Source organism: Rhinatrema bivittatum, chromosome 16 (genome assembly GCF_901001135.1).
Source record: "Rhinatrema bivittatum chromosome 16, aRhiBiv1.1, whole genome shotgun sequence".
Taxonomy (NCBI): Eukaryota; Metazoa; Chordata; class Amphibia; order Gymnophiona; family Rhinatrematidae; genus Rhinatrema; species Rhinatrema bivittatum.
In genome coordinates, this window is record NC_042630.1 from 46,055,129 (window position 1) to 46,074,795 (window position 19,667).

Below are 19,667 nucleotides of genomic sequence, written 5' to 3' on the forward strand. Positions count from 1 at the left end.
GCAGTCCTGGGTTGTGTCCATGTACCGGTGAAGCTTCCAGAACCCTGCAATCATGATCCCCAAATCCAGCCACTGGGGGTCATCCTTGAGCAATGACCACAACTCTCTCATCCAGGGGGCTGTGAATGCTTCTGCCTCATCCACAAACCCCAGCTGAGCTGAATAAAAGACCAAACCCAAGATTGAAACCAGTGATCTTCCTTTTCTGTTTTAAAGGGAGAATAATCTTGAACCCTACTAGAAATTGGAATCTTCTATAACAATAGCTACTGTGATTTACCATCTGCTCCCATAAGCTACTTCCTTATGACCCTCCTAACTGCGTTCTTTACCTCCTTGTTCCTCAGACTGTAAATGATGGGGTTCAGCATGGGGATAAGAGTCATGAAAACCACAGATAGGATTTTACCCTGCTCCTGGGAGTATGTCGAGGCAGGTCTCAGATACATACAGAACACTGACAAATAATACACAGAGACAACAGTGAGGTGGGAGGAGCAGGTGGAGAAGGATTTATGCTTCCCCTCTGCAGAGTGGATCCTCAGGATGGCTGAGACTATGTAGGTGTAAGATACAAGAGTCACGGAGAAGGCAGGCACCCCAATCAATGCACCTATAACAAACACTAAGCTTTGACTGCTGACCGTGTCAGTGCAGGAAAGCTTTAACAATGGCATGAGGTCACAGAAGAAATGATCGACCACATTAGAGGCACAGAATGAAAGGCGCTTGACAGAAGCTGTGATCATCTCAGACAATAAAGAGCCTATGATCCAGGAAGCAGAAGCCAGCAGGACACAGACTCTCTGATTCATAATGAGGGAATAGTGCAGACTGCAGCATAGCGGTCATAAGCCATGGCAGTGAGGAGGAAGTCTTCAGTACCCCCAAAGTCCATGAAGAAATAGAGCTGCACAATGTACCCCACATAGGAAATGCTCTTATCCCCAGAGAGGAAGTTCACAAGCAATTTTGGGATGATGGTGCAGGTGGAGCAGATGTCTATGAGTGCCAGGTTACTGAGGAAGAAGTACATGGGGGTGTGCAGGTGGGGGTCAGCACAGGTCACTGTGATAATCACAAGGTTCCCTAGCAGGGTGATCAGGTAGATGAGCAGGAAGACCAGAAGAGAGGAACCTGCAGCTGGGGGTTATCAGAAAGCCCCAGAATAATAAATTCTGTCACCATGGTCATGTTTTCCACATCCAATGGGGCTATCATGCTTGTTTCAAGCAAAATCACCATAACTCACACAATAAACATAAAACATGAAAATACATACAATAAGCATACAAAATAAATATGACCTAATATAAAACCAAAATCCAAAGGCTATTATAAACAGCTAACAATCATCTAAAATACTCTACCCATATATATGTTGAAATAAAGAGGTTTTAACCCTTTTCCTGAAGGTAAGGTAGTCCTCTTCCAATCACAGGATCTGGTTTGCCACTGAAAACACTCCTGGGAGGTGTAAAATGAAATTGGAAAAGATGTCATTGAGCTCTACAGGTGCTCCAATGTGTGGTCAGCAGTGATCTGCACCTCATTAGTTGTCACAGTCAACTCATTGGCAATACGTTGGCCTTTCATTGTACAACCAAGGGGTTCTGTTAGCATATGTTCTCATCCTATCCTGTGTCTGAAAGAAAAGGGGTTTAAAATTAGTTATACCAGTCTCTAACAAAGCTGGGAATTAGACCTGGGAGATAGGAATGAATGTATAAGAATGAATGGTAGTGTGATAACATTTTTGCAGTTGAGAAAACAAAAACAATGTAGGCAACACAATTTTGTTAAATATATGAATACGGCATCAGAGTTAAGATGCTGCTTATAGTTGTAAATGTTAACTTGTCTATACATTTGATGGTATTCTGATTTAAAAAAAAAAAAAAAAACTTGCTTAAAAATGAACTCAGGTACAGAGAGATCAAGTGACTATCCCAACATCACAGAACCAGAGGCAGAACCGGGAGATTAGAGCTTAGAATTTCTTTTGGTTCCTAGTTCACTATTCTAACACCAGAGCACTCCTTAAGTTACATTATAATGTATTATATTGAGATATTAAATTCTAGGGATGTGAATCGTTTTTGAACGATTAAAATTATCGTCAGATAATTTTAAAATCGTTCTAAATCGTTAGAATGCACGATACAATACAAATGCCCCCGATTTATCGTCAGGGGCATATGTATTGTATCGTTAAATAGGGCACGGGAATTATTTGTGGGAGGGCGGGAAAACCAGCACACCAAAACAACCCCTAAACCCACCCCGACCCTATAAAACCAATTCTTTACCCTCCCCCACCCTCCCGAACCCCCCCAAAATGTTAAGTTACCTGGTGGTCCAGTGGGGGGGGTCCCAGCACGATGTCCCGCTCTCGGGCCATCGGCGCCATTTTGGCTACCACTGATAAATATGGCGCCGTGGCCCGATAAAAAAAACCCACCCCCAACCTTTTACAAATTACCCCTTTGCTTCTCCCACCCTCCCGACCCCCCCAAAAACCTTTTACTTGTACCTGGTGGTCTAGAGGGGGTCCGGGAGCCATCCCTTCAATTATACCCTCGGTGCCGGTGCCGGTGCTGGAGGTTTCAAAATGGCGCCGATCACCTTTGCCCTCACTATGTCACAGGGAGCGACGGTTACTCCCTGTGACAAAGTGAGGGCAAAGGCGATCGACTGCCAGTATGGCGCGATCGACTGCCAGTATGACGCGATCGACTGCCAGTATGGCGCCGATCGCCTTTGCCCTCACTATGTCACAGGGAGCGACCGTCGCTCCCTGTGACATAGTGAGGGCAAAGGCGATCGGCGCCATTTTGAAACCTCCAGCACCGGCACCGAGGGTATGATTGAAGGGATGGCTCCCGGACCCCCCGCTAGACCACCAGGTACATGTAAAAGGTTTTTGGGGGGGTCGGGAGGGTGGGAGAAGCAAAGGGGTAATTTGTAAAAGGTTGGGGGTGGGTTTTTTTTATCGGGCCATCAGCGCCATTTTTATCAGTGGTAGCCAAAATGGCGCCGATGGCCCGAGAGCGGGAGATCGCGCCGGGACCCTCCCCCCACTGGACCACCAGGTAATTTAACATTTTGGGGGGGTTCGGGAGGGTGGGAGAGCAAAGGGGTCATTTGTAAAGGGTCGGGGTGGGGTTTTTTTTATCTGCTCAGGCCTCACTAAAAAATTAACAATGTGAATTGGAATCAGAACCGATTCCAATTCACATCTCTAACGATCCGATTTTTTTCTCCCACCATCCGAACCTGATCTTTAAAACGATCGGGCACATGATTCACATCTCTATTAAGTTCTGTATTTGCAGTTTAATCAGAGCCATTTTAATTGATGTCCCTTCAGACAGATTCAACCCTATTCATTGGCAAATCAGATCCTTGTGGATCTTCTTGATCACAGGTAGTAGACTGAGTCATGATAAACTCCCTGTGAAAAAAAGAGCAGGATCTGCCAGGTGCTTCCAGCTTACCCAGAATGGCCACTGTCAGAGACAGGATGCAGGGCTCTTGGCCTTGATCTTGAGGTTAGAGATTGGAAATGAAGGAAAGGGTGCATTGGGATAACCTGCACAGAGAAGCAGTTATTATCCTTAAGAGAAACATGATGGTAACCAACCCAGCACATCTCATCATGCCCATCTCTCTCTTTGTACCATCCTCTTTACCTTTCAACCTAAGTTGGAGCAGCAGTAGAAGCCCTGAGCACCTCTTCTGGCTTTGCTTGTAGATGGATTAAAATTCAGCAGTACAGGAGGTTCAAAAGTGGAAAGGACTGAGTCTTAACACATATACTGGACCAGAAAGTTACTCAGTGCATTTTCTATAATCCAGCCTCTTCTATGATATCATTTCCTGCTTGAGGCTGCATGGGTCTGACCATGGCTGTATCGACTCTTCCATGAGGCAGTTTGATACCAGGTCCTTCTCTCATCTCCCTCCCCATCCTGGATCCTCTCCTTTTGACTGCATTTCACATTGTCTGAGGGCACTGTAGCTGAAGGCTTTAGGGGACTTGGAAAGAGGGAGGACCCCAGTCTCCCACGCATCCATAGGACTCACCGGAGATCAGGTCCTAGGAGATCAAAGAATTCAATGGTCAGTTCGTCAATGCCTGGCGTTTTATTGTTAAGCATCTGACTTAGCTCCCCAGTGTGCTCAGACAGAATAAAGGCCTTCTTCATTCTCTCCCTTCCATGCTGACTGAGCATGAGAAGCCCCTCCCACAGGTCCCTGTAGGCATTGGGGTTCACAGGGTCCAGAGAGAAGAGAGCTGAGTAAAATTCCTGCGCTCTCACCCTAATCCTCTCTGACTCCATGAAGGGGGTTCCATCAGTGGAGAGCAAACAGGTCATCCACTGCTTCTTCCCCCTCCCCTTTTCCAGTTCATAGATGAAGCGGGAGCTGCAGTTCATTTCTCATAGGAACTGGACTTGCATGTATACAAAAGCCCCTCGGCCTCACCGAAAGATGTGCTTCTTATTTTCATTCTCTGTCTGCAGCTAGTGGTTGGCATCAGGGAGCTCCGCTTCAGGAGTCAGCAGCATCACCTTGAGACACTCCTTCTGGAGATGCCGCTCCCTGTTGACATCTCTGGCATATTGCCAACAGAGATGCCTGAGACAAACCTTCCCCACATCCCACCATATGGCAAGTGAGGGGAAGTCTGGCCTGAGTTATTTAAGTGCCAATGGGTGGCTCAAGGTAAAAGAAGGGTTGGCTCAACCAGGGTATTGAGGGGCCCCAGATGTTCAAGGGATTCTATGCGATCCATTGACCCTCCCATAAGAGGGTTCCCCTAACTCTCTGTGTGGGGAAATGGACCTCCCCCTAGGCCTGGAAAGGTGATGTTGGGCCTTCTAGCTCAATGATGGGCAGGGGAAGAACTTCTACATCCGCCTCCACTGGGCTACCTTCCCCGCTCATCTGAAGGCTTTGCTATCTGGTGGAATTAGTGCTAACAGGAGGGGAAGGTCGGATTCTGATCCTTCTCCTTTGCACAATTCCATTTGCTTGTATTCACTTAGCATTAACTCCACACCCCTGATCTTCCCCTGGTTCTCTCTTCAGTGGCTTGACTGCCCCTTTCAAAATCTCTTCAATCCATGGATTGGTATCTGTGGGTGCATGTGGAGGACAGATACTCTTGCCTCCACCTTATTCTCTTCATAGGGAATTGGGATGAAAAGGGGGAGGTTTGGGATAGGGTCATATCAGAAGTGAAACTCTAATGGTCCTTCACACACAAGCACTGCAGGAGTACCCCTAATGAATCTGGGGCAAGCAGCTGAGGAAAGCATGGTAACTGGGCCCCTCTTCCTCTTCTATTGCTGGGAGGGCAAGTCTCTTAGTTGAGGGTCAGGCTGAACTGCCTTTTGACAGCTCATGTGGTTGGTTGCCAGATCTGTATTTAGTCCCCTCTTCGTGTCATCCCCAGCTTTAGAAGGAGTGGTGGGAAGGGAGTCCTGTGTAGGCAAGGCAGCATCACTATCCACCAGTACTCGGGTTGGTGGAGGATCAAGGACGTCCCCTCCTTTGCCTCTCTTCTCACGCTCCTCACCTTCTTGCTCTCTCCGTCCTGGTGTTTCTCCCTCCCCCTTCACTGCTAGTGAACCCTCAGAGGAGCTCTGTGAACAGTTTTCCCAAACTGGACCTGAGCCCCACCATCCATGGGCTATTTTACTCGCAGGTGTGATGCATGCCTGGCTCCCCTTCTTAGGTTGGTGGCCCCTTTCCTTCTGGCTCACTGTGTGTGGGGGGTGGTGATGTGTCCACTCCTTGAACAAGGAACATATTTGTCCTCTTTTCTTTTGCTTTTAGACTTTTTTCAGTCCTCTTGTCACTTTTATTCATTTTAGAGGGGGATGAAACCACTCCCAATGAGTTGCACCTCTGGAGGGGATGTGGGTCTCACAGAGGCGAGCTGAGGCACCACAGCTGCTTATCTGTGGTTGGAACAATTCTATTGATCAACCTTTCCAGGCTTGAGGGGGTCCTGGCATCCGGGGTACTGCTTTTGAGCACTGCAGCAGAGGTGGACTTCTGCCGCTTCTGAAGCTGCCCCTTTTATCCCCCTGAGGACTCTCCTTCCTTCATAGCACCGGTCCTCTGGCATGGTCCCCCATCCCACACAGGAAACCATCCCTCCACTTCTTCTTGTCCCCTGGGAAGTTTAATCTAGGCCTGCCTTCTATGAGACTCCACTTTTCATGGCTTGACTCCTATATCCCAGGGGAAGGACAGAGATGGAAGACCTCACTTCTCCCTAGAAAGCTCAGCTGCTGCCTCAGTCCAGCCTCTGTGAGAAATGGGAGGACAATATTTAAGACTATCCTCACCTCCTGTGCATCAAGGGGCTTTAAAGGGTGGAACATTTCCTCCACTACCAGCTGGTGAGCAGATGCAAGAGAACGCAGGTATATTACTGCTTTACCATTCTCCGTGCTGGCGGAGTGGACACTCTCTGTCCCACTACTTGTGCGGCTGCCATGGCATACACGTGTATGTGCCCGAAAGCAAGCATCTCACAATGCACAGTGTGTTTTCAGCTTAGGCCACAACGTCCTCTTGTGATGACTTTTTCAGTCACTGCAGGCTCATCTCTGAAGTTTCCAGTGGATGGGTGAAGGGGGTTTCTGGCTACTACGGCTGTATATAATTTTGCAGCTGGAGTTTGGGTGCTCAGCCTCGGCTCCTCCCCTTCTGTGGATTTAGTTTTATATTTCCTCTTTCCCCCTTGGATTTCTCCCCTGGGAACTCAAGTGCCCTGGTCTTTCCTTCCCTGGGGTGGGTGGGTTTTTCCCTTCTAGAGATTTGGGGGTGATAGATGTATTCCCTCCCTGGGAGTTGACAACATCCTGGGGATTAGGAGACGCTCATAGGCTCTCACCTTGGGGCCCTGCAACAATTTGTGATTTTCTTCCCCGGGCCTAGTCCCTATCTTCTGTTCTCCTCCCTGGGGACCATCAGAAGCATGAGAGTCCACTCCCTGAGTTGAATTGCCATGGGTGGGGCTTCCATCCTGAAGGTGAATGCCCTCCAGTGTTCCTTCCTCTGGATAAGTTTCTGGAAGAGAAGTCCATAAACTGCTATTAATCAATTGTGAATAGCCACTGCTTTTTGTTGGAAGTTGTAGCATGGCATTTGTTTAATATTTCGGTACTTGCCAGGTACTTGTGACTTGGATTGGCCACTGTTGAAAGCAGGGTACTGGGCTTGATGGACCCTTTGTCTGACCCAGTATGACATATCTTATATTCTTATATTCTTATAAGCTGAAGCCAAAACCTGCCTCCACACCAGGCCTAGAAGGCGAAGAGTCCTAAACCTCATGGCCCCGTCACAGGATGTAGGGAACACAACTAGTGAGAGTGAGAGCCCGGGGAAGAAGGGACCTCCGAACACTTCTGACATCCGCTGAAGGTTTCCATAGCCCAGATGGTCAGCAGGGTAAAACTTGCTCATAGCACAGATAGGGAAAAAGTGGGGGAGCACCCCCCAACTCCAAGGATAAGAACATAAGAACATAAGAAATTGCCATGCTGGGTCAGACCAAGGGTCCATCAAGCCCAGCATCCTGTTTCCAACAGAGGCCAAAACCAGGCCACAAGAACCTGGCAATTACCCAAACACCAAGAAGATCCCATGCTACTGATGCAATTAATAGCAGTGACTATTCCCTAAGTAAAATTGATTAATAGCCATTAATGGACTTCTCCTCCAAGAACGTATCCAAACCTTTTTTGAACCCAGCTACACTAACTGCATTAACCACATCCTCTGGCAACAAATTCCAGAGCTTTATTGTGCATTGAGTGAAAAAGAATTTTCTCCGATTAGTCTTAAGTGTGCTACTTGCTAACTTCATGGAATGCCCCCTAGTCCTTCTATTATTCGAAAGTGAAAATAACCGAGTCACATCTACTAGTTCAAGACCTCTCATAATCTTAAAGACCTCTATCATATCCCTCCTCAGCCGTCTCTTCTCCAAGCTGAACAGCCCTGATCTCTTCAGCCTTTCCTCATAGGGAAGCTGTTCCATCCCCTTTATCATTTTGGTTGCCCTTCTCTGTACCTTCTCCATTACAACCATTAGGGATGTGAATCTTTTTTTGACGATTTAAAATATCGTCCGATATATTTTAAATCGTCAAAAATCGTTAGGGCCACGATACAATACCAATTCCCCCGATTTATCGTTAAAAAATCGTAAATCGGGGGAAGGGGGAGGGCAGGAAAACCGGCACACTAAAACCCCCTAAAACCCACCCCGACCCTTTAAATTAAATCCCCCACCCTCCCGAACCCCCTCCCCCCAAATGCTTTAAATTACCTGCGGATCCAGCGGTGGTCCAGAACGGCGGCGGTCCGGAACGGCCCCCTCAATTGAATCCTTTTGTCTTCAGCCGGCGCCATTTTGCAAAATGGCTGCCGCAAAATGGCGGCGGCCATAGACAAAAACGATTCAACGCAGGAGGTCGTTCCGGACCCCCGCTGGACTTTTGGCAAGTCTTCTGGGGGTCAGGAGGCCCCCCCAAGCTGGCCAAAAGTTTCTGGGAGTCCAGCGGTGTTCAGGAAGCGATTTCTTGCCGCGAATCGTTTTCCGTACGGAAAATGGCGCCGGCAGGAGATCGACTGCAGGAGGTCATTCAGTGGCGGTCCGGCGGTCCGATGCCAATACTCAAAATGGCGCCGATCACCTTTGCCCTCAGTATGTCACACATAGTGAGAGCAAAGTCGATCGGCGCCATTTTGAGTCTCAGGGCGAAGGCAATTGGCGCCATTTTGAGTATTGGCATCAGACGGCAGGCGTGCAGGATGTCGCTCCCGGACCCCCGCTGGACTTTTGGCAAGTCTTGTGTGGGTCAGGAGGCCCCCCCAAGCTGGACAAAAGTTCCTGTGGGTCCAACGGGGGTCCCGGAGCGACCTCCTGCACGCCGTCCATCCGATGCCAGGACTCGAAATGGCGCCGATAGCCTTTGTCCATACTATGTCACATACTATGTGCCATTGGTCAGCCCCTGTCACATGGTAGGAGCACAAGATGGCGCTGGTGACCATGTGACAGGGGCTGACCAATGCACCGGTAGCCCCTGTGACACAGGCTATCGGCGCCGTGATGAAACCGGCAAACAAGGGTGTGAGAATGCAGGGATGGCTCTGGACTCCCCGCTGGACCACCAGGGAGTTTTGGTAACTCTTGGGGGTGTCAGGAGGGTGGGGGGGTTGTAGTTAATTTTAATTTTAGCTGGGACACAAATTTAACTCACCCTATTAACGCATCGGGGTGCCATGCGGCCAAATGTAATGCATTTGCGCCCCGACGAATCCGAATCACGAATGCAATGAAAACATTTTGGCTGCACATCCCTAACTTGGATGTTGTTGCTGTCACAGAGACGTGGTTCAGTGAATCTCATGATTGGGATATGGCCATACTGCGCTATAACTTGGTAAGGAAGGACAGAGAGGACAGAAAAGGGGGAGGAGTGGCTCTTTATGGCAAAAACAATATCCAAGCATCTGAGCTGCAAGGAAGATGGGGCAAAGAAGAGGCATTATGGGCCGTACTAAAAAAAGATGATGGAGCATCTATTTTTATTGGAGTGGTTTATCGGCCTCCAAATCAAATGGAAGAACTTGACCAATCTGGTTGAAAACATACAAAAGATGGGAAAGAAGAGAGAAGTGATTGTTGGAGATTTTAATCTGCCGGATGTAGACTGGAGAATCCCTTCTGCAGAATCTAACAGTAGTAGAGAGATACTCTTCAAGGAGCTCTGTTCAAACAAATGATAATGGAACCCACGAGAGAAGGAGGAGCTATCCTCGATTTAGTGCTCACTAACAGAGATAATGTCTTTAATGTTCAGGGGGGTGTCCACTTCTGCACAATTGATCATCAAATGATATGGTTTCATATCACAAATAGGATATGGAGAAGTCGTACAAATACCCAAGTTTAGCAGTTCAAAAACACAGACTATGTTGAAATGGGGAAGTACGTGGAGGAAGAACTAGAAGGCTGGGAGAAAATGAGAGATGTGGAACAGGGAGACAAAGAAAGTAATCAAGAAAGCAAAAATTCAAGTGGAAGAAAGGATTGCCAAAGAGGTAAAGCGAGGTGACTAAACATTTTTCAGATACATCAGAAAAAAGAGAAAAGTCCAAAGTGGTATAGTGAAATTGAAAGGTGAAAAGAATAAATGTGTGGAGAGAGATGAAGAAATGGTAGATATATTAAATGAACACTTCAGTTCGGTGTTCACTAAAAAAGACCCTGTAGAGGGACCGTCGTTAGTTAACAAGAAACTGGAGGGGAGTGGAGAAGATGAAGTTCCATGTACAGATGAGAATGTATGGAAAGAGCTAGGAAAACTGGAAGTGGACAAAGCCATGGGGCCTGATGAGGTTCATCCCAGGATACTAAGGGAGCTCAGAGATGTGCTGGTGGGTCTGCTGCATGACCTGTTCAATAGGTCCCTAGAAATGGGAGTGGTGCTGAGTGATTGGAGAAGAGTGGTGGTGGTCCCACTTCATAAGAACATAAGAAATTGCCATGCTGGGTCAGACCAAGAGTCCATCAAGCCCAGCATCCTGTTTCCAACAGAGGCCAAACCAGGCCACAAGAACCTGGCAATTACACAAACACTAAGAAGATCCTATGCTACTGATGCAATTAATAGCGGTGGCTATTCCCTAAGTAAACTTAATTAATAGCCGTTAATGGACTTCTCCAAGAACTTAATCAAACCTTTTTTGAACCCAGCTACACTAACTTCAGTAACCATATCCTCGGGCAACAAATTCCAGAGATTTATTGTGCATTGAGTGAAAAAGAATTTTCTCCGATAAGTCTTAAATGTGCTACTTGCTAACTTCATGGAAAGCCCCCTAGTCCTTCTATTATTTGAAAGTGTAAATAACAGAGTCACATCTACTCATTCAAGACCTCTCATAATCTTAAAGACCTCTATCATATACCCCTCAGCTGTCTCTTCTCCAAGCTGAACAGCCCTAAACGCTTCAGACTTTACTCATAGGAGAGCTGTTCCATCCCCTTTATCATTTTGGTTGCCCTTCTCTGTACCTTCTCCATCGCAACTATATCTTTTTTGAGATACGGCGACAAGAATTGTACACAGTATTCAAGGTGCGGTTTCACCATGGAGCAAAATAGAGACATTATGACATTTTCCATTCTATTAACCATTCCCTTCCTAATAATTCCTAACATTCTGTTTGCTTTTTTGACTGCAGCAGCACACTGAGCCGACCATTTTAAAGTATTATCCACTATGATGCTTAGATCTTTTTCATGGGTGGTAGCTCCTAATATGGAACCTAACATCGTGTAACTACAGCAAGGGTTATTTTTTCCCTATATGCAACACCTTGCACTTGTCCACATTAAATTTCATCTGCCATTTGGATGCCCAATCTTCCAGTCTTGCAAGGTCCTCCTGTAATGTATCTCAGTCTGCTTGTGATTTAACTACTCTGAATAATTTTCTATCATCCGCAAATTTGATAACCTCACTCATCGTATTCCTTTCCAGATCATTTATACAAATATTGAAAATCACCGGTCCAAGTACAGATCCATGAGGCACTACACTGTTTACCCTTTTCCACTGAGAAAATTGACCATTTAATCATACTCTCTGTTTCCTGTTTTTTAACCTCCTATCCCATGACATTTTAGCTTTCGTAGAAGCCTCTCATGAGGGACTTTGTCAAACGCCTTCTGAAAATCCAAATACACTACATCTACCGGTTCACCTTTATCCACATGTTTATTAACCCCTTCAAAAAAATGAAGCAGATTTGTTAAGCAAGACTTCCCTTGGGTAAATCCATGTTGACTGTGTTCCATTAAACCATGTCTTTCTATATGCTCTACGATTTTGATCTTGAGAATAGTTTCCACTATTTTTCCCGGCACTGAAGTCAGGCTCACTGGTCTATAGTTAATCGGATCACCCCTGGAGACTTTTTTAAATATTGTGGTTACATTGGCCACCCTCCAGTCTTCAGGTACAATGGATGATTTTAATGATAGGTTACAAATTTTAACTAATAGATCAGAAATTTCATTTTTTAGTTCCTTCAGAACCCTAGTATGCATACCATCCAGTCCAGGTGATTTACTACTCTTTTGTTTGTCAATCTGGCCTACTACATCTTCTAGGTTCACAGTGATTTTGTTCAGTTTGTCTGACTCATCACCCTTGAAAACCATCTCCGGAAGTGGTATCTCCCCAACATCCTCATTAGTAAACACGGAAGCAAAGAATTAATTTAGTCTTTCTGCAATGGCCTTATTTCCCTAAGAGCCCCTTTAACCCCTCGGTCATCTAATGGTCCAACCGACTCCCTCACAGGTTTCTTGCTTTGGATATATTTTTAAAAGTTTTTATTATGAGTTTTTGCCTCTATGGCCAACTTCATTTCAAATTCTCTCTTCGCCTGTCTTATCAGTGTTTTATACTTAACTTGACAATGCTTAAGTTTTATCCTATTTTCTTCAGATGGATCATTCTTTCAATTTTTGAAGGATTTTTTTTGGCTAAAATAGCCTCTTTCACCTCACATTTTAAACATGACGGTAATCGTTTTGCCTTCCTTCCACCTTTCTTAATGCTTGGAATACATATGGACTGCGCCACTAGGATTGTATTTTTAAACAATGTCCAAGCCTGTTGGACACTTTTTACCTTTGAGCTGCACCTTTCAGGTTTTTCTAACTATTTTCCTCATTTTATCAAAGTTTCCCTTTTAAAAGTTTAGTGTTAGAGCTGCAGATTTACTTATTGTCCCCCTTCCAGTTATTAGTTTAAATTTGATCATGTTATGATCACTGTTGCCAAGTGGCCCCACCACCGTTACCTCTCTCACCAAATCCTGCGTTCCACTAAGAATTAAATCTAAAATAGCTCCCTCTCTTGTTGGTTCCTGAACCAATTGCTCCATGAGGCAATCATTTATTACATCCAGGAACTTTATATCTCTAGCAAGTCCTGATGTTACATTTACCCAGTCAATATTGGGGTAATTGAAATCTCCCATTATTATTGCACTGCCAAATTGGTTTGCTTCCCTGATTTCTCTTAGCACTTCATCATCTGTCTGACCATTTTGTCTAGGTGGACGATAGTATACTCCTATCACTATACTCTTACCCAACACACATGGGATTTCTACCCAAATATATTCTACTGAGCATTTAATTTAGTCTCTTGTATGATCTTTATCTTGTTGGACTCTATATCCTCCCGGACAAAAAGTGCCACACCCCCACCAAGTTGATCCTCCCTATCATTACAATATAATTTGTACCCTGATATAGTACTGTCCCATTGGTTATCCTCCTTCCACCAAGTCTCTATGATACCAACCAATTATGTCAATCTCATCATTTGCTGCTATACACTCTAACTCTCCCATCTTACTTCTTAGACTTCTGGCATTGGCATACAAACATTTCAAAGTATGTTTTTTGTTTGTTTAAATCACCTGCTTTTCAGTTGTTTGGGATAATTCGGAAATCATTAGCTTTGTTGACTTTTTACATATAGACATATGGACTATGTTTGCTTTTAATGGAAACTCTCTGTTGGGATGCCCTAACTCTCCTGTTTCATTAGTATTCTTCAAGGATACATTCAAGGATACATTTCTCTGAACCATGCACTGTTGAGTGATTGTCAGCTTTCCCCTTTGTTCTAGTTTAAAAGCTGCTCTATCTCCTTTTTGAAAGTTAGTGCCAGCAGCTTGATTCCACTCCACAGAGAGGAGGCTGTAAACTACAGGCCGGTTAGCCTCATCTCAGTGGTGGGAAAAGTAATGGAGTCACTGCTGAAGGAAAGAATAGTGAACAGTCATAAGAATTGCTGGACAAGAGGCAGCATGGATTCACCAGGGGAAGGTCTTGTCAGACAAATATGATTGACTTTTTTTGATTGGGTGACTGGAATTGGATCAAGGAAGAGCACTCAATGTAAACTACTTGGATTTCAGCAAAACTTTTGATACGGTCCCACACAGGAGGCTTATGAATAAATGAGAAGCTTAGGAGTGAGTGCCAAGGTGGTGGCCTGGATTGCAAACTGGTTGATGGGCAGAAGACAATGTGTGATGGTAAATGGAACTTACTCTGAAGAGAGAGCAGTGTTAAGCTGAGTGCCGCAAGGATCAGTGTTGGGACCGGTCCTGTTCAATATCTTTGTGAGCAACATTGCGGAAGGGATAGAAGGTAAGGTTTGTTTTTTTGTGGAGGATACTAAGATCTGTAACAGAGTGGACATGCCAGAAGGATTGGAAAGAATGAGATGGGATTTAAGGAAGTTGGAAGAGTGGTTGAAGATATGGCAGCTGAGATTCAATGCCAAGAAGTACAGAGTCATGCATATGGGGTGTGAAAATCCAAAAGAACTGTAGTTGATGGAGGGTGTAGGCCTGATGTGAATGAAACAAGAGAGAGACCTTGGGGTGATAGAGTCTAATGATCTGAAGTCGAAGAAGTAATGTGACAAGGTGATAGCTAAAGCCAGAAGAATGCTGGACTGCATAGAGAGGAATATCTTGTAAGAGAGAAGAAGTGATGATCCCCTTGTATAGGGCCTTGAGGCCTCACCTGGAGTACTGTATTCAGTTCTGAGACCAAATCTCCAAAGGGCCAGAGACAGGATAGAGGTGGTCTAGAGAAGAGCAACCAAAAAGGTGGATGGTCTTCATAATATGACTTATGTGGAGAGATTGAAGCACCTAAATATATATACCCTGGAGGAGAGGGCTGATATGATAAGACTTTCAGATACTTGAAAGGTTTTAATAATCCATGGTCAACAATAAATGTTTTCCATTCGAAAAGAATCAGTAGAACTAGAGGTCACAATTTGAAACTCCAAGGAGGAAGACTCAGAACCAATCTCAGTAAGTATTTTTTGATGGAGAGGGTGGTGGATGCCTAGAATGCCCTTCCAGAGGAAATGGTCAAGACTAAAACTGAGAATGATTTCAAAGGGGCATGGGATAAACACTGTGTATCCATAAAGGCTAGAAGATGGGAATGAAGAGAAGAGGCATGTGGGTGACTTGCTGGATTGGTGGTTACTACCTGGTGATTACTACCCTAATTCAATAATATTGCTCTCTGCTTCCAACGGTCATGGTGTTAAGAAACAAAAGAAAAAGGACTGTTCAATCATGCAATGAGGTAAGTGTTATTGAATTTAGTGTTGGGTTGTTTTTTTTTTGTTTTCGTGAAGCAAATAATTAGTATTAAGTAAGTTTTCAAAAGCTTGTTTTTTATCTCGGTCTCTCATGTAATAAGTATGTACATGTGAGGTTTTTTTTATTGTTCCTGTTGGTTTTTTCATGAGATATTTGGCACTAATACACCATAGTAGATTTTAGACTTATTTCTTTAAATGTAGCAGAAATCATATGAACAAACTAGGTCTGTGAGAATTAGAGTCAAATTTGGTGCAGCTAATGTAAGTAAAAGAAATGTGTTTTCACTACTGAAGAAAGATGTGCATCAAAAAACACCTGATATATATTCAATATAAATAGTATCTGCAGGTCCAAGGTTTCCTGTGCAGTGCCTGCTCACACCTCCCAGAACTGCCACCTTTAACCTGCTGCATGGACAGGACTGTGTCATATATCTGGACATGGCAAAAGCAGCTCCTAGAGGGATACAGGAACCTTTACATGTAAGCGTGGCATTTACCTCACTCACTCCACAGAAGATCACATCTGTGCTTAGCAGTGTCTCAAATTATTGAACACCCCTACTTTGGGCTGGTGTGTAGATATTGGCAGTGGACAGATGTTTGGTAAATAGTGTGTAATCTCATTTTAAGGTACATAGAATGGTGGGAGGGCTTTCACTACTGCTAGAAAGTTCCTTCTCCTAAATGTATTTAGTGGGTTCAGTAAGCTGGTCATGAAGGTGATGAAGTGGACCAGAACAGAGACAGCAGGGGTTAAGACTAGAGATATGAATTGGAACCGGAATCGCTTCGGTTCCAGTTCTGATTCAAATCTTATAATTTTTATCGTCCGGCCCGATTGGTTTTTTGTTTATCGGCTCCGCCCGATCCGATAAACAAAAAACCCACCCTGACCATTTAAAACTGACCCCTTAGCCTCCCCCACCCTCCCAACCCCCCCAAAAACATTTTAAAATTACCTGGTTGTCCAGTGGGGGCGCAGGGAGCAATCTCCCGCTCTCTGGCCGTCAGCTGCGCTAATAAAAATGGCGCCGATGGCCCTTTGCCCTTACCATGTGACAGGGTATCCGTGCCATTGGCCAGCCCCTGTCACATGGTAGGAGCAGCACTGAATGGCCGGCGCCATCTTTAAAAATGGTGCGGGCATGGCCCAGACTACCATTCTTCCTTCATAACAACCATAAATATGCTTTTTTCTTCCAAATTATTAGCCTTCCTTCACCAAAAGAGACAGGAACAAGATTCCCAGATCCTCTTCCAGTTTAACCCCAGTCTCACACACTATAAAAGAATGAGACTCATTCCCTTAGTCTTTACTCACAATTCTTAATGCACAAGTCTCTTCCTCCCCAATGTTATTGCAGTCCTGGGTTGGGTCCATGTGCTGGTGAAGCTTCCAGAACCCTGCAATCATAAGTTCCAAATTCAGCCACTGGGGGTCATCCTTGAGCAATGACCACAACTCTCTCCTCCAGGGGGCTGTGAATGCTTCTGCCTCATCCACAAACCCCAGCTGAGCAGAAGAATAAAAGACCAAACACAAGGATGAAACCAGGGATCTTCCTTTTCTGTTTTAAAGGGAGAATCATCTTGATCTCCATTAGAAATTGGAATCTTCTATAATGGTAGCTACTGTGATTTACCATCTGCTCCCATAAGCTACATCCCTATGACCTTCCTAATTGCGTTCTTTACCTCCTTGTTCCTCAGACTGTAAATGATGGGGTTCAGCATGGGGACAAGAGTAATGAAAACCACAGATAGGATTTTACCCTGCTCCTGGGAGTATGTCGAAGCAGGTCTCAGATACAAACAAAACATTGACAAATAATACACAGAGACAACGGTGAGGTGAGAAGAGCAGGTGGAGAAGGATTTCTGCTTCCTCTCTGCAGAGCGGATCCTCAGGATGGCTGAGACGATGTAGGTGTAAGATACAAGAGTCACGGAGAAGGCAGGCACCGCCATCAATGCACCTATAACAAACACTATGCTTTGTGTGCTGGCCGTGTTAGTGCAGGAAAGCTTTAACAATGGCATGAGATCACAGAAGAAATGATCAACCACATTAGAGGCACAGAATGAAAGGCGGGTGACAGAAGCTGTAATCATCTCAGACAGTAGAGAGCCTATGATCCAGGAAGCAGCAGCCAGCAGGACACAGACTCTCTGATTCATAATGAGGGAATAGTGCAAGGGCTTGCAGACTGCAGCATAGCGGTCATAAGCCATGGCAGTGAGGAGGAAGTCTTCAGTACCCCCAAAGCCCCCGAAGAAATAGAGCTGCACAATGCACCCCACATAGGAAATGCTCTTATCCCCAGAGATGAAGTTCACAAGCAATTTTGGGATGATAGTGGAGGTGGAGCAGATGTCTATGAGTGACAGGTTACTGAGGAAGAAGTACATAGGGGTGTGCAGGCGGGGGTCAGCACAGGTCACTGTGATAATCACAAGGTTCCCCAGCAGGGTGATCAGGTAGATGAGCAGGAAGACCAGGAAAAGGGGAAACTGCAGCTGGGGATTATCAGAAAGTCCCAAAATAATGAAGTTTGTCACTATCGTCATATTTTCCACATCCACTGGGGCTACCATGCTTGTTTCAAGCAAAGAACACCATAAATCACACAATAAACATAAAACATGAAAATACATACAATAAGCATAGAAAATAAATATGGCCACCTAAAATAAAACCAAAATCAAAAGCCTATTATACACAGCTAACAATCATTTAAAATACCCAAATATATGTTGAAATAAAGAGGTATTAACCCTTTCCTGAAGGTAAGGTAGTCCTCTTCCAATCACAGGATCTGGTTTGCCACTGAAAACACTCCAAGAAATTGGAAAAGATGTCATTGAGCTCTACGGGTGCTCAAATGTTTGGTCAGCAGTGATCTGTACTTCATTAGTTGTCACAGTCAACTCATTGGCAATGCGTTGGCCTTTCTTTGTACAACCAAGGGGTTCTGTTAGCACATGTTCTCATCCTATCCTGTGTCTGAAAGAAAAGGGGTTTTTAAAATTAGTTATACCAGTCTCTAACAAAGCTGGGAATTAGACCTGGGAGATAGGAATGAATGTTTAAGAATGAATGGTAGTGTGATAACGTTTTTGCAGTTGAGAAAACAAAAACAATGTAGGCAACACAATTTTGATAAATATATGAATACGGCATCAGAGATAAGATGCTGCTTTTAGTTGTAAATGTTAACTTGTCTATACAATTGATAGTATTCTGATTTTTCAATAAAAACTTGCTTAAAAATGAACTCAGATACAGAGAGATCAAGTGACTATCCCAACATTGCAGAACCAGAGGCAGAACTGGGAATTAGAGCTTAGAATTTCATTTGGTTCCTAGTTCACTATTCTAACACAAGAGCACACTTTAAATTGCATAATAATGTTTTATATTGAGATATTAAGTTCTGTATTTTCAGTTTAATCAGAGCCAGTTTAATTGAAGTCCCTTCAGACAGATTCAACCCTATTTTTGTGGCAAATCAGATCCTTGTGGATCTTCTGGATCACAGGGAGTAGACTGAGTCATGATAAACTCCCTGTGAGAAAAAGAGCAGGATCTGCCAGGTGCTTCCAGCTTACCCAGAATGGCCACTGTCAGAGACAGGATGCAGGGCTCTTGGCCTTGATCTTGAGGTTAGAGATTGGAAATGAAGGAAAGGATGCATTGAGGTAACCTGCACAGAGAAGCAGTTATTATCCTTAAGAGAAACAGGATGGCAATCAACCCAGAACATCTCATCATGCCCATCTCTCTCTTTGTACCATCCTCTTTACCTTTCAACCTAAGTTGGAGCAGCAGTAGAAGCCCTGAGCACCTCTTCTGGCTTTGCTTGTAGATGGATTAAAATTCAGCAGTACAGGAGGTTCAAAAGTGGAAAGGACTGAGTCTTAACATCTACTGGACCAGAAAGTTACTCAGTGCATTTTCTATAATCCATCCTCTTCTATGTTATCCTTTCCTGCTTGAGGCTGCCTGGGGCTGACCATGGCTGTATCGACTCTTCCATGAGGCAGTTTGATACCAGGTCCTTATCTCCCTCCCCATCCTGGATCCTCTCCTCCAGACTGCATTTCAGGTTACCTGGGAAAAAGGGAGGACCCCAGTCTCCCAGGCGTCCATAGGAGTCACCGGAGATCAGGTCCTAGGAGATCAAAGAACTCAATGGTCAGTTCATCAGTGCCTGGTGTTTTATTGTTAAGCATCTGACCTAGCACACCAGTATGGTCAGACAGAGTACAGGTCTTCTTCAGTCTCTCCCTGCCGTGCTGACTGAGCATAGGAAGCCCCTCCCACAGGTCCCTGTAGGCATTGGGGTTGACAGGGTCCGGAGAGAAGAGAGCTGAGTAAAATTCCTGCGCTCTCACCCTAATCCC

The 19,667-nt window shown here is 44.9% G+C and overlaps 1 protein-coding gene and 1 pseudogene across 1 annotated transcript; both read right to left on the reverse strand.

The window, feature by feature from the left end:
- Positions 1 to 296: 296 nt before the first annotated feature.
- LOC115077615 lies at positions 297 to 1,221 on the reverse strand (annotated as a pseudogene).
- A 15,701-nt stretch (positions 1,222 to 16,922) lies between these two features.
- LOC115077616 (olfactory receptor 1L4-like) lies at positions 16,923 to 17,858 on the reverse strand. The gene has a single exon (XM_029579912.1). It carries the CDS (start codon positions 17,856 to 17,858, stop codon positions 16,923 to 16,925), a length of 936 nt encoding a protein of 311 aa, XP_029435772.1.
- Between the last annotated feature and the right edge of the window lie 1,809 nt (positions 17,859 to 19,667).